At 40.1% G+C, this 15,206-nt stretch overlaps 1 protein-coding gene across 2 annotated transcripts in view; it reads left to right on the top strand.

Annotated features, from left to right (window-relative positions):
• The window catches only part of LOC133642895 (guanine nucleotide-binding protein G(I)/G(S)/G(O) subunit gamma-13-like), a 56,075-nt gene extending 41,406 nt beyond the window's left edge, over positions 1–14,669 (top strand). For both annotated transcript variants that reach the window (XM_062037311.1, XM_062037312.1), the window contains exon 3: positions 4,064–14,669. In XM_062037311.1, the coding sequence (XP_061893295.1) occupies positions 4,064–4,169 (106 nt within the window). In that variant the 3' untranslated portion in view covers positions 4,170–14,669. The remainder of the gene's footprint in view (positions 1–4,063) is intronic.
• Positions 14,670–15,206: the final 537 nt, after the last annotated feature.

Raw genomic sequence — 15,206 nt, 5'->3', positions numbered from 1 at the left:
GCATAAAGTTTGAATTGTTATAAAAATAGACAGAAGGCGCAGATAAAAAAAAATGTCAAGGTTGCATCACGAAGGGCATGTTGTGTAAAAACAAAGACAAATTAACTCACTCAGACAAATTGACTCACAAAAATCTATTATAAAACATGTTCCTTGGCTCTGGATGCGTAATGACAGCAGAACGGCGCAACAACACAACCGTAATGTCAACTCTGGCGAGTGTTGCACACACACACACACACACACACACACACACACACACACACACACACACACACACACACACACACACACACACACACACACACACACACACACACACACACACACACACACACACACACACACATACTGGTTATCATTTAGAATGGGGACCAAGTTTTTGATCATGACTTGTGGGGACCACCCTTTTTACAGGTTGTGGAGGCATAAAAAAAATTGTGTAAAATGTCCACTGCCCAGTTAGCTCATACACGTCTTTAAATCTCTGGATTGATGAAGTAATGTGCTGATCATTCTTACTGGGGACCCTGGGGAAAAAGAGTTAATATGGTTCATGGGGACTAAATTTAAATAATTTTGCATAATTCACACAAATTTGTACGTGACTACTGAGGAATGTCAAATGTCAAATGTCTCCCACTCAAACTAACCAGTAAACATGTTTTATGGGCCAAAGCTTAAAAATCTCTTAGGCATCTTCAGAATGGATCTGACTATCATTTAAAAAGGTTTCCCTTTAGGGGACCTGTTTTTTTGTCCCCATACCGTCGGAGGTCCCCTAAAGGTGACTGTGTAAACAGAGCGATGTCCCCATTAAGTAAGCATTGCCAGAACACACACACACACACACACACACACACACACATTCTTGTATTTGTTACCTTTTTGAGACCTCTGAAAAATGCCTACCTCTTTAGGACCACCCTTTCCAGATATATAAAGATTTGTATTTACAACATCAATAATATATACATACTATGCAAATATAAAAAAGGTAAGCGTTTAGTAAATTGTTTGTATTTTTTGTTTGTAATTGGTTTTTAATCTTCATTATTTACTTCAAGTTATTACAGCATGTCTCTTTATACATATATATATATATTTTTAAAAAGGGACAAGTCGTAGAAAATGAAATATTAATCTACTTATTGTCTGTTTTAACATGTTCTATCTACACTTCTGTTAAAATGTAATAATCACTTATTCTTCTGTTGTTTGGATGCTTTCAATCCGATACCAAGTAGTTACAGGATCATACATTGGTCGTATTCAAAGTCCTCGTGTGTCCAGGGACATATTTCCTGAGTTTATAAACATAATATACTTTTTTTTTTTAAACTAAAAAAGATTTTGTGATGCTAAAAAATATCGATGTAATCATAGTACCGTATTTTTCAGACTATAAGTCGCAGATTTTTTTATAGTTTGGCCGGGGGTGCGACTTATAGTCAGGAGCGACTTATGTGTGAAATTATTAACACATTACCGTAAAATATCAAATAATATTATTTAGCTCATTCACGTAAGAGACTAGATGTATAAGATTTCATGGGATTTAGCGATTAGGAGTGACAGATTGTTTGGTAAACGTATAGCATGTTCTATATGTTATAGTTATTTGAATGACTCTTACCATAATATGTTACGTTAACATACCAGGCACGTTCTCAGTTGGTTATTTATGCCTCATATAACGTACACTTATTCAGCCTGTTGTTCACTATTCTTTATTTATGTTAAATTGCCTTTAGAATGTATATTCTTGGTGTTGCTTTTATCAAATAGATTTCCCCCAAAAATGTGACTTATACTCCAGTGTGACTTATATATGTTTTTTTCCTTCTTTATTATGCATTTTCGGCCGGTGCGACTTATACTCCGAAAAATACGGTAGCTAGACAGTTATGTTTCAGTGATAATTAAGTTTTTAGGCCTGTAACTTTTTTGAAAAAGTTTTATAATAATTATCATACCAAATAATACATTTTGAGAATGGGTTTGTATCAAGAATCGTGTTCAATCGAGAATTGTTCCTGAATTGGATCTAATTGTTAGGTTACCAAAGATTCCCACCCCTCGAAATGAATGATACATTTGGTTCTCAAATTTTGTCGACAAAAGTGGTCGACCATGTACGTTGACGTCAACTCAAGCGGGCACATTTCATCAATAAGAGCACAGTGGACCAAGAGTTGTTGGATTGGTCAACATAAGCGGTTTGTTGCTCTTAGCCAGGGGTGTCAAACTCATTTTCATTGAGGGCCACGTTGCAGGTTTGGGTGCACTCAACATTAATAAAAGAAACATACATGTATAAGGATTAGCCGCATGATATTGTCACACGATTACCTATGCATTTGAGTAGTGAATGTATATTTTACCTACACTGTAAGGAAAAAAAAATCTGTGGATTTTGCGGTCCAAAAAAATGGCAGAATTTTACCATAATATTTACAGTAAAATGGTCACACCCTATTTTATTTATTATGCATTTTCGGCCTGTGCGACTTATACTCCGGAGCGACTTATGCTCCGAAAAATACGGTATATTTTTTTTAAAAGGCACAAGTCGTAGAAAATTAAATATTAATCTACTTGTTCATTTACTGTTAATATCTGGTTATTTTATTTTTTAACATGTTCTATTTACACTTCTGTTAAAATCTATTAATCACTTATTCTTCTGTTGCTTTCAATCCGATACCAAGTAGTTACAGGATCATACATTGGTCATATTCAAAGTCCTCGTGTGTCCAGGGACATATTTCCTGAGTTTATAAACATAATATCAATTTTAAAAATAAATACAAAAGATTTTGTGATGCTAAAAAATATCGATGTAATCATAGTACCGTATTTTTCGGACTATAAGTCGCAGATTTTTTCATAGTTTGGCCGGAGCGACTTATGTGTGAAATTATTAACACATTACCGTAAAATATCAAATAATATTATTTAGCTCATTCACGTAAGAGACTAGACGTATAAGATTTCATGGGATTTAGCGATTAGGAGTGACAGATTGTTTGGTAAACGTATAGCATGTTCTATATGTTATAGTTATTTGAATGACTCTTACCATAATATGTTACGTTAACATACCAGGCACGTTCTCAGTTGGTTATTTATGCCTCATATAACGTACACTTATTCAGCCTGTTGTTCACTATTCTTTATTTATTTTGAATTGCCTTTCAAATGTCTATTCTTGGTGTTGGCTTTCATCAAATAAATTTCCCCAAAAAATGCGACTTATACTCCAGTGCGACTTATATATGTTTTTTTCCTTCTTTATTATGCATTTTCGTCCGGTGCGACTTATACTCCGGAGCGACTTATACTCCGAAAAATACGGAAGTATCGACTAGATACACTCCTGTACTTGGTATCATTACAGTGGATGTCAGGTGTAGATCCACCCGTGGCGTTTGTTTACATTGTGACGCCGGTGAGCTATTGTATCCTCCTACGGTGTATAGTGAAGCATGTTCAGCTATTCCTCGTCCTGCAGGGATGATACTTGTAAGAAACTTACTTTATTTGTCGCCATGGAGACGAGGATTAGTGATTTAGAAGTAGCTAAAACACTGCAGACTGGCCATGTCTTAAAGCACCTCTTCCTGAGGGCGTTTCAGTGTTATAACTTCACCTTTATCTTTAGTTTTTAGGCCAAAATGCGTCCATTCTCCCTTTTACGTCTGCTTGTAAGTACTCCGTGATCGTGCGCTGCCGAACATGCTCCTCTGCTCGTAAAACAAGCAATGTCACGACGTGACGACGTGCTGTCATGCCCGTTAAAAAAAGGCTGTGGGTGGGAACCGGTACTTTTTAGAGGCGGTATAGTACCGAATATGATTCATTAGTATTGCGGCACTATACTAGTACCGATATACTGTACAACCCCACACACAAAAGTAATTCGATTACTCGTTAGTAGGAAACTGGTAAGCGGTGACTTCTACTCATTGCTTCCTTGCCTTATATGGAGAAGCGCACAGAGGATTGATTGTGGCAACCAAGTGGCTGTGGAATTTCAAAAATGTTTTCTGTCTCTCCAAAGTTTGGTGAAGTGGATAGAGGACGGCGTCCCTGAGGATCCCTTCTTGAACCCCGAGCTAATGAAGAACAACCCGTGGGTGGAGAAAGGAAAGTGCATCCTTCTGTAGGAGGATGGCGACCGGCCTGACGTTCCCTTCCAACCGACCCCCTGACCCCAGGACCTCTCAGCATGAATGTACAACACACGCCCCGACAAGGCCTCACCGAACACACTTTTGCCTGACCGCCACTCTTTCACTCAGTCAATGTACGCCATCGGTGCTCCACCTCGTCCGCCAATACCACGACTCCACTGCGCTTTTGCAATTACCGACGACACGCTTTCTTTGAATTCACGGGTGATGGGCAACATCCTCACGGTTGACTCAGCTCGATACAGGCGTTTGTTACCCACTCTTTGTATTCTCCCAAATAAACTCTTTAATTAGGTGGTTGACATAACAATGCCTTAAAGTCGCTCATGGTCATGATGCATTCAGATAACATTTGAAGACATTGTGACTTCTTTTTCTTAAATACATTTAAATGACTACTTGCTCGTCATTGTACACCACGGATGTTTGTACCTCTGGCCGTTTAAACGTCTTATGTATTTAAAGACACTTTGTTTCAGGTCACAAAGCGTTTAAAAACCCTCTTTATCTTATCTCAGACATTTTTGTCAGTTTATGTTGAGCCTTTTCTGCAGACAAGAATCTAAAATGAAAAAAAGCGGGCTGATATTGCGTGGTACGACTCGAAACACGCCTGGGCTTGAACCCACAGCTCCCGTCTGACTGCGAGTCGAGCATGCGAGCCGGCTCATTGACCGGCGGGGCTCTTGAGGTGTTGGGGAGTGTGGTTTACTTTTGGTGGTAGCACACAGCTTAGCTGTTAGCTGTACCTATTAACCCGCCCGTTCTTTCCACCCGGCAATATCGACGTAACACATCCTGTAGACAGTGAAGTCAGGCCTTCACAATAAAGCACGGCAGTAAAAATTAACAGCGTAATTTCCCTTATTTTCACACTTATTTTGAAATAAAAATTATATGTATTTTAACTTTCATGGAAAAAAAATCCTCTTGGGCAACATTGACCGCACTTCTACTGTAGCCAGGGAAGTCAGGCCTTCACAATAAAGCACGGCAGTAAAAATGAACAGCGCTTTCCGGAAAATGTCCCTTATTTTCACACTTATTTTGAAATATAAATTATATGTATTTTAACTTTCATGGAAAAAAATCCTCTTGGGCAACATTGCCGTCACTTCTAATGTAGCCAGGGAAGTCAGGCCTTCACAATAAAGCACGGCAGTAAAAATGAACAGCGTTTTCCAGAAAATTTCCCTTATTTTCACACTTATTTTGAAATAAAAATGATATGTATTTTAACTTTCATGGAAAACAATCCTCTTGGGCAACATTGGCGTCACTTCTACTGTAGCCAGTGAAGCCAGACCTTCACAATAAGGCACGGCAGTAAAAATGAACAGCGTTTTCCGGAAAATTTGCCTTATTTTCACACTTATTTTGAAAAAAAAAATTATATGTATTTTAACTTTCATGGGAAAAAAATCCTCTTGGGCAACTTTGGTGTCACTTCTACTGTAGCCGGGGAAGCCAGGCCTTCACAATAAAGCACGGCAGTAAAAATTAACAGCGTTTTCCGGAAAATTTCCCTTATTTTCACACTTATTTGGAAAAAAAATTATATGTCTTTTAACTTTCATGGAAAAAAATCCTTTTGGGCAACATTGCCGTCACTTCTACTGTAGCCAGGGAAGTCAGGCCTTCACAATAAAGCACGGCAGTAAAAATGAACAGAGTGTTCCTGAAAATGTCTCTTGTTTTCACACTTATTTTGAAATAAACATTATATGTATTTTACCTTCCATGGGGGAAAAAATCCTCTTGGGCAACATTGGCGTAACATATACTGTAGCTAGTGAAGCCAGACCTTCACAATAAAGCACAGAAGTAAAAATTCACAGAGTTTTCCGTAAAATTTCCCTTATTTTCACCTTTATTTTGAAATAAACATTATATGTATTTTAACTTTCATGGGGGAAAAAATCCTCTTGGGCAACAGTGGCGTAACATATACTGTAGCCAGTGAAGTCAGGGCTTCACAATAAAGCACGGTAAAAATGAACAGAGTTTTCCGGAAAATTTCCCTTAATTTCACCTTTATTTTGATATAAAAGTCAGGCTTTCACAATAAAGCATGTCAGTAAAACAAAACATAAATGTCCTAAATTTGCTGTAATTTCTACCCTTATTTACCCCTTTATTATTTTGAAATGCAAATGATACAGGAAATAAAATCCTCTCGGGAACCATCTGCATAACACATCCTGTAGCCACTAAAGTCAGGCCTTCAGAATAAAGCAAGGCAGTGAAAATAACCACAGAGTTTTCCGGAAAAATTCCCTTGTTTTCACCTTTATTTTTAAATGAAAATGATATGTATTTTAACTTTCATGAAAAAAAAAAATCCTCTTGGGCAACATTGGCGTAACAGATCCTTTAACCAGCGAAGTCAAGCTTTCAAAATAAAGCACGGCAGGAAAGTTACCACAGTGGAAAGACCAAAATGTCCTGGAAAATGTCCCCATTATTATTCTGTAATGCCTATAATATTTATTGTGACTTTCATGGAGAAAAAATTATCTCGAGGAACATTGGCGTGACATGCTGTAGTTAGTAAAGCCAGGCCTTCAAAATAAAGCATGTCAGTAAAATAACCACAGAGGAAAAAATTGAAATTTTCCGGAATTTTTACCCTTATTTACCCCTTTATTATTTTGAAATGCAATTGATACAGGAAATAAAATCCTCTCGGTCACCATCAGCATAACGCATCCTGTACCCACTAAAGTCAGGCCTTCAGAATAAAGCGAGGCAGTGAAAATAACCACAGAGTTTTCCGGAAAATTTACCTTATTTTGAAATTTTTTTATCTTGGGCAACATTGGCGTAACATATACTGTAGCCAGTAAAGTTTGGCCTTGAAAATAAAGCAGGCCAGTAAAAAAATAAATATGGAAAGACCTCCATTTTCCTTATTTCCCCCCTTTCTATTTTTAAAGACAATGATTTGTATTTTAACTTTCATGAAACTCCAGCACCCCCCGCCATCCCGAGAGGGACAATCCGTAGAAAAATGGATGGATGGATGGAAAAAACATTCTGTGGCCAGTGAAGTCAAGCCTTCACAATAAAGCGCGGCAGTAAAACAACCACGTGGAAAGACCTAAATTTCCCTAATTTTACAGAAATGTTCCATTATTTTGAAACTTATTTTAACTTTCATGAAAAAAAAAAATTGGCGTAACACATCCTGTTGCCAGTAAAATCAGGCCTTCAAAATAAGGCACGCGGGTAACATAACCAAAGTGGAAAGACCGGAATTTTGCTTATTTTTCCTAATTTCTCGGAAAATTCCCTTTATTTTCCCCGTTATTATGTTGAAACGCAAATATTGGCAGGTATGAGCTAAGCTAGCGTACAAGACAAAAAAAATTCCCTGCCTAGAATATTTGACCAAACAACAAAATCCTTCGCCCGCACTTAAAAGTTGCTAATGTTTAGACACGTTTTACAGCTTTGCTTTTGAAGCATGTTTTTCCTATTTACCATAACTTGGCATGTTGTTGTTCTTTAGTGTCATTAGACTGGAGTGTGTGTGTTTGTTGTTGCTCCCGCTCTCTGGAGGGGTTTTTACTTCCCCCCACACCCCCATCCTTACTGACACTCCCTAGGGACCACGCAAACACACAATCATTGTACAAACACTCCTAAACCCCTTTGACTTATGAATCACTTACTTTATTTATTTTATTTATTTATTTATTAGAACTGTTTTCCTGTGATACGTTTCTGTCCCGATATTTATTCCGATTATTAGCGTCTACAAATGCAACACTTTGTCAGATCAACAACTGCCTTGGACACAGTTCCCTTAAAACCAGACTGTCAATATTTGGAGGTGTGAACACTGCATGAGTTGAACATGGCAGATGGTCACACACACACACACACGCGCGGACACACACACATCAGCAGAACACACACGCTGCTTGGTAGGAAAGGTGATGAAGTAGGACGACATGGGGAACCTCACGTCATCTCAGTACTGTAATGACTCTCATTATATTGGCTCACCACCGCCCCACCACCCCCAAGGCTTATTCTGTAATTGGGTGACTTTTGTACACTGCAGATATTTAAATGAACTTACCTTAGTTGCTCTATGACGTGCTAATGAATTCATGTTTGCCAACTCATCAAACATGCATAGAACAGCACTTCTGCTCCTTGGAAACATTTGACCAATCAGATACTGCTTGTTCCCTTTCATTCAGATCTTTGTGTCCTCAGTCCCTCACACCTGGACTGTCCAGGTTGTCTTAGAAGATGTTCCGCCTCTCATCCGGCTAGATAGGACGGTTCTAGTCTGACTGATGTCTGACTAGATAGGACATCTGTAGTCTGACTACATAGGTCAGCCCCAGTCTGACTGTTGCCTGACAAGATAGAACATCTGTAGTCTGACTAGATAGGTCAACCCCAGTCTGACTGTAGTCCGACAAGATAGGACAGCTCTAGTCTGACTTGTCTGACTAGATAGAACCGCCCTAGTCTGACTATTGTCTGACTAAATAGAACATCTGTAGTCTGACTAGATAGGTCAACCCCAGTCTGACTGTAGTCTGACAAGATAAAACATCTCTAGTCTGACTAGGTAGGTCAGCCCCAGTCTGACTGTTGTCTTAAAGGTAGGACGGCTCTAGTCTGACTAGATAGGAGAGTGCCAGTGTGACTATTGTCTAACTTGATAGATCATCTGTAGTCTGACTACATAGGTCAGCCCCAGTCTGACTGTTGCCTGACAAGATAGAACATCTGTAGTCTGACTAGATAGGTCAACCCCAGTCTGACTGTAGTCTGACAAGATAGGACAGCTCTAGTCTGACTTGTCTGACTAGATAGAACCGCCCTAGTCTGACTATTGTCTGACTAGATAGAACATCTGTAGTCTGACTAGATAGGTCAACACCAGTCTGACTGTAGTCTGACAAGATAAAACATCTCTAGTATGACTAGATAGGTCAGCCACAGTCTGACTGTTGTCTTAAAGGTAGGACGGCTCTAGTCTGACTAGATAGGAGAGTGCCAGTGTGACTATTGTCTAACTTGATAGATCATCTGTAGTCTGACTACATAGGTCAGCTCCAGTCTGACTATTGTCTGACTAGATAGGTCAGCCCCAGTCTGACTGCTGTCTGACAAGAGAGGATGGCTCTAGTCTGACTATTGTCTGACTAGATAGGAGAGTGCCAGTGTGACTATTGTCTGACTAGATAGGACCGCTCTAGCCTGACATGTCTGACTAGATGGAACATCTCTAGTCTGACTATTGTCTGACTAGATAGGACATCTGTAGTCTGACTACATAGGTCAGCCCCGGTCTGACTGTTGTCTGACAAGATAGGACAGCCCTAGTCTGACTTGTCTGACTAGATGGAACATCTCTAGTCTGATTATTGTCTGACTAGATAGAACTTCTGTAGTCTGACTACATAGGCCAGCCCCACTTTGACTGTTGTCTGACAATATAGAACATCTCTAGTCTGACTTGTCTGACTAGATGGAACATCTCTAGTCTGACTATTGTCTGACTAGATAGAACTTCTGTAGTCTGACTACTGTACATAGGTCAGCCCTAGTTTGACTGTTGTCTGACAATATAGAACATCTTTAGTCTGACTAGATAAGTCAGTCCCAGTCTGACTGTTTTCTGACAAGATAGGACCGCACTAGCCTAACTTGTCTGACTAGATGGAACATCTATAGTCTGACTACATAGGTCAGCCCCAGTCTGACTGTTGTCTGACAAGATAGAAAATCTCTAGTCTGACTAGATAGGTCATCCCCAGTCTGACTGTTGCCTGACAAGATCCTCTGTGCCGAGGATGTCGTTGTGGCTTGTGCAGCCCTTTGAGACACTTGTTATTTAGGGCTATATAAATAAACATTGATTGATTGATTGATTGAAGATTGGACAGCTCTAGTCTGACTTGTCTGACTAGATAGAACATCTGTAGTCTGACTAGATAGGTCAACCCCAGTCTGACTGTTGTCTGACAAGATAAAACATCTCTAGTCTGACTAGATAGGTCAGCCCCAGTCTGACTGTTGTCTGACAAGATAGGACGGCTCTAGTCTGACTATTGTCTGACTAGATAGGAGAGTGCCAGTGTGACTATTGTCTGACTTGATAGAACATCTGTAGTCTGACTACATAGGTCAGCTCCAGTCTGACTATTGTCTGACTAGATAGGTCAGCCCCAGTCTGACTGTTGTCTGACAAGATAGGATGGCTCTAGTCTGACTATTGTCTGACTAGATAGGAGAGTGCCAGTGTGACTATTGTCTGACTAGATAGGACCGCTCTAGCCTGACTTGTCTGACTAGATGGAACATCTCTAGTCCGACTATTGTCTGACTAGATAGGACATCTGTAGTCTGACTACATAAGTCAGCCCCAGTCTGACTGTTGTCTGACAAGATAGGTCAGCTCAGTCTGACTGTTGTCTGACTAGATAGGACAGCTCCATTGTGACTATTGTCTGACTAGATAGGACAGTCAAAGTCTGAATGTTGTCTGACTAGATTAGGCAACTCTAGTCTGACAAGATAGGTCAGCCCCAGCCTGGCGGTTGTCTGACTAGATAAAATCACTCCAGGGTCATTATTGTCTGACTAGATAAGACAGCTCTCGTCTGACTACTGTCTGACTAGATAAGGCATCTCTAGTCTGACTAGATAGGCCAGCCCCAGTCTGACCGTTGTCTGACTAGATAGGACAGCGCTAGTATGACCATCGTCTGACTAGATAGGACAGCGCTAGTATGACCATTGTCTGACTCAATAGGACATCTCTAGTTTGACTAAATAGGTCAGCCCCAATATGACCGCTGTCTGACTAGGTAGGACAACTCCCGTCTGACTATAGTCTGCCTATATTAGACAGCTCCATTCTGACTATTGTTTGACTAAATTGGACTGCTACAGTTCGACTATTGTTTGACTAGATAGGGCAGCTGTAGTCTAACCATTGTCTGACTAGATACGACAACCCTAGTCTGACTATTTCCTAAAAAAATAGGACAGCACTTGTCTGACTATTGTTTGACTAGATGGGGCACCTCTAGTTTGACTAGATTGGTCAGCCCCAGTTTGACTGTTGTCTGGCTAGCTAGGACAGCTCTAGTGTGACTATTGTCTGAATAGATAGGACAGTTCTAGTCTGACTATTATCTAACAAGAATGGACAGCTGTCATCTGACTAGATAAGACAGTCCCAGTTTGACTAGATAGGACAGCTCCAGTCTTACTTTTGCCTGACCAGATTGGACAGCTGTCGTCTGACTATTGTATGAATAGATGGGACAGCTCGTCTGACTAGATAGGACAGCCTTAGTCCGACTATTGTCTGACTAGATAGGACATCTCTAGTCTGACTAGATAGGACAGATCTAGTCTAATATCGTCTGACTAAACGGGACAGCTGTAGTCTGACTATTGTCCGACTAGATAGGACAGCTTTAGTCTAATATCGTCTGACTAATCGGGACAGCTGCAGTCTGACTATCGTCTGACTAGATCGGACAGATGTAGTCTGACTATTGTCTGGCTAGATAAAACAGCTCGAGTCTGATATCATCGGACTAAATAGTACATCTGTAGTCTTACTATTGTCTGACTAGATAGGTCAGCCCCAGTCTGACTGTTGTGTGACTAGATAGGGCAGCATTAGTTTAACTATTGACTGACTAGATACAACAGTTTTAATCTGACTAGTTAGGACAGCTGTAGTCTGACTATCGTCTGACTATATACGACAGCTGTAGTCTGACTATTGCCAGACTAGATACGACAGCTTTAATTTGACTAAATAGGACAGCTGTAGTCTGACTATCGCCTGACTTGATACGACAGCTTTAATCTGACTAGATACGACAGCCATAGTCTGACTATTGTCTGACTAGATAAGACAGATTTAGTCTAATATCGTCTGAATAAACGGGATGGCTCTAGTCTTGACAATCGTCCGACTAGATAGGACAGCTCTCGTCTAATATTGTCTGACTAATCGGGACAGCTCTAGTCTGACTATTGTCTGACTAGATACGGCAGCTCTAGTCTAATATCATCTGACTAGATAGTACAACTGTAGTCTTACTATCGCCTGACTAGATAGGACAGCTTTAATCTGACTAGATAGGACAGCTGTAGTTTAACTAGATAGGGCAGCTTTATTCTGACTAGATAGGACAGCTGTGGTCTGACTGTAGCCTGACTAGATAGGACATCTTTAATCTGACTAGATAGGACAGCTGTAGTCTGACTATCGCCTGATTAGATAGGGCAGCTTTAATCTGACTGGGTAGTACAGCTGTAGTTTTACTATCGCCTGACTAAATAGGACAGCTTTAATCAGACTAGTTAGGACAGCTGTAGTCTGACTATCGCCTGACTAGATAGGACAGCTTTAATCACACTAGATAGTACAGCTGTAGTCTGACTATTGTCTGACTAGATAGGACATCTTTAACCTGACTGGATAGGACAGCTGTAGTCTGACTAGATAAAACAGCTGTAGTCTTACTATCGCCTGACTAGATAGGACAGCTTTAATCTGACTAGGTAGTACAGCTGTAGTCTTACTATCGCCTGACTAGATTGGACATCTTTAATCTGACTGGATAGGACAGCTGCAGTCTGACTATCGCCTGACTAAATAGGACAGCTTTAATCTGACTAGATAGGACAGCTCTAATCTAATATTGTCTGACTAATCAGGACTAATCCATCTGTAGTCTGACTAGATAGGACAGCTGTAGTCTGACTATCGCCTGACTAGATAGGACATCTTTAATCTGACTAGATAGGACAGCTGTAGTCTGACTACCGCCTGACTAGATAGGGCATCTTTAATCTGACTAGGTAGTACAGCTGTAGTCTTACTAACGCCTGACTGGATAGGACAGCTTTAATCTGACTAGATAGGACAGCTGTAGTCTGACTATTGTCTGGCTAAATAGGACAGCTTTAACCTGACTAGATAGGACAGCTGTAGTCTGACTATTGTCTGACTAGATCGGACAGCTTTAACCTGACTAGATAGGACAGCTGTAGTCTGACTAGATAAAACAGCTGTAGTCTGACTATCGCCTGACTAGATAGGGCAGTTTTAATCTGACTAGGTAGTACAGCTGTAGTCTTACTATCGCCTGACTAGATAGGATAGCTTTAATCTGACTAGATAGGACAGCTGTAGTCTGACTGACTATCGTCTGACTAGATAAAACAGCTGTAGTCTGACTATCGCCTGACTAGATAGGGCAGTTTTAATCTGACTAGGTAGTACAGCTGTAGTCTTACTATCGCCTGACTAGATAGGACAGCTTTAATCTGACTAGATAGGACAGCTGTAGTCTGACTGACTATCGCCTGACTAGATAGGACAGCTGTAGTCTGACTATCGCCTGACTAGATAGGACAGCTTTAATCTGACTAGATAGGACAGCTCTAATCTAATATTGTCTGACTAATCGGGACAGCTCTAGTCTTGACTATTGTCTGACTAGATACGGCAGCTCTAGTCTAATATCATCTGACCAAATAGTACAGATGTAATCTTACTAGCGCCTGACTACATAGGACAGCTTTAATCTGACTAGATAGGACAGCTGCAGTCTGCCTATCGTCTGACTAGATAGGACAGCTGTAGCAAAGTCATGAACATGTTCTAAGACAACCTAAACAGCAGGGGGGTGAATCTTACATCAATCCACGATTCATTTCAATTCCGATTGGCGTGACGATTCCATTCAGGATCCATTCTGGATCCAACGAGAATCTCCATTTCTATACCCATTATTTGCTAGTAAACTTGTAGAAATGGATTCTAGCAGCCTCACTAAACCGTAACTTTCCACTTTTGGTTTCATGTTGTTCCAAGTCAGCTGCTCGTGTCCAAATGTAGCCAAGTGACGTCTTGCATGACAAAATACTCGGAAAGTACAAAAAGTGTCTGAGCTGCTTCCTGTTTGTCGCTTTTCCAGGGACCTATGTGCTAAAACGTGGATGTTCGGTTGCTACTCCAACATTTGAACTGAACACACTTGTGTGCCACCACTGGAAACGCCTCTAATGCCGTTTGTTTGACACGCTTTGTCTTTCTTCCGTACGACTCTTCAGTCCCTTTTCATATAACCTGCAAGTGTGTGTGTGTGTGTGTGGGTGTGTGTGTGTGTGTGTGTGTGTGTGTGTGTGTGTGTGTGTGTGTGTGTGTGTGTGTGTGTGTGTGTGTGTGTGTGTGTGTGTGTGTGTGTGCGTGTGTGTGTGTGTGTGTGTGTGTGTGTGTGTGATGTTTCTTCGATTGCAGCGTCAGCATTAACCCGTGCGAGTCCGCCTAGTTAGCCGCAATTCCCTTGTGAGAGTGCTGGGGAGTTCCTATTATGCATCGTGTGTAAAGAAGACAAGCAATAAATTCAAGATCATTTTGTTTTGGATTTTTTGCAAAAACATTTATCTTAATAAAGTAGAAGATTTTGAAAAGGCGTTGTCGTGTCATTTGTATGAACAAGTGTTTTCTCCTTTTCCCCCCTACATGACAAAAACATGCTGGCTTATTGAAGTGTCCATTTAGGTGTGAATGTCACGGAGCCCCTAAAGGGACATGGGGGAAAAAATGTTTTTATAATTTAAAAAAATAATAATTTATAGACATGTATCTTGTGCGCAAGAGAAACTTTCTCGTGCGCACAAGAAACATTTTATAAAGTTAAAAAAATTATTATTTTTAATAATTAAAAAAACAATTTTTTTTTTAGACATGTATCTCGTGCGCACGAGAAACTATCTCGTGCGCAAGAGAACGTTTTTCGTGTGCACGAGATAGTTTCTCGTGCGCAAGAGATACATGTCTAAAAAAAAAAAAAAAATACATTTTTAAAAATTTTTTTTAGACATGTATCTCTTGCGCACGAGAAACTATCTCGTGCACACGAAAAACTTTCTCTTCACGAGATAGATGTCTAAAAAAAAAAAAAAAAAAATTATAAAAACAAAACATTTAAAAAAAATTTTTTT

The sequence above is a fragment of the Entelurus aequoreus genome, linkage group LG25, assembly GCF_033978785.1.
Source record: "Entelurus aequoreus isolate RoL-2023_Sb linkage group LG25, RoL_Eaeq_v1.1, whole genome shotgun sequence".
NCBI classification, from domain to species: domain Eukaryota; kingdom Metazoa; phylum Chordata; class Actinopteri; order Syngnathiformes; family Syngnathidae; genus Entelurus; species Entelurus aequoreus.
Note: the sequence above shows the minus strand (reverse complement) of the source record. Positions and strands in the feature narration are given on the sequence as shown.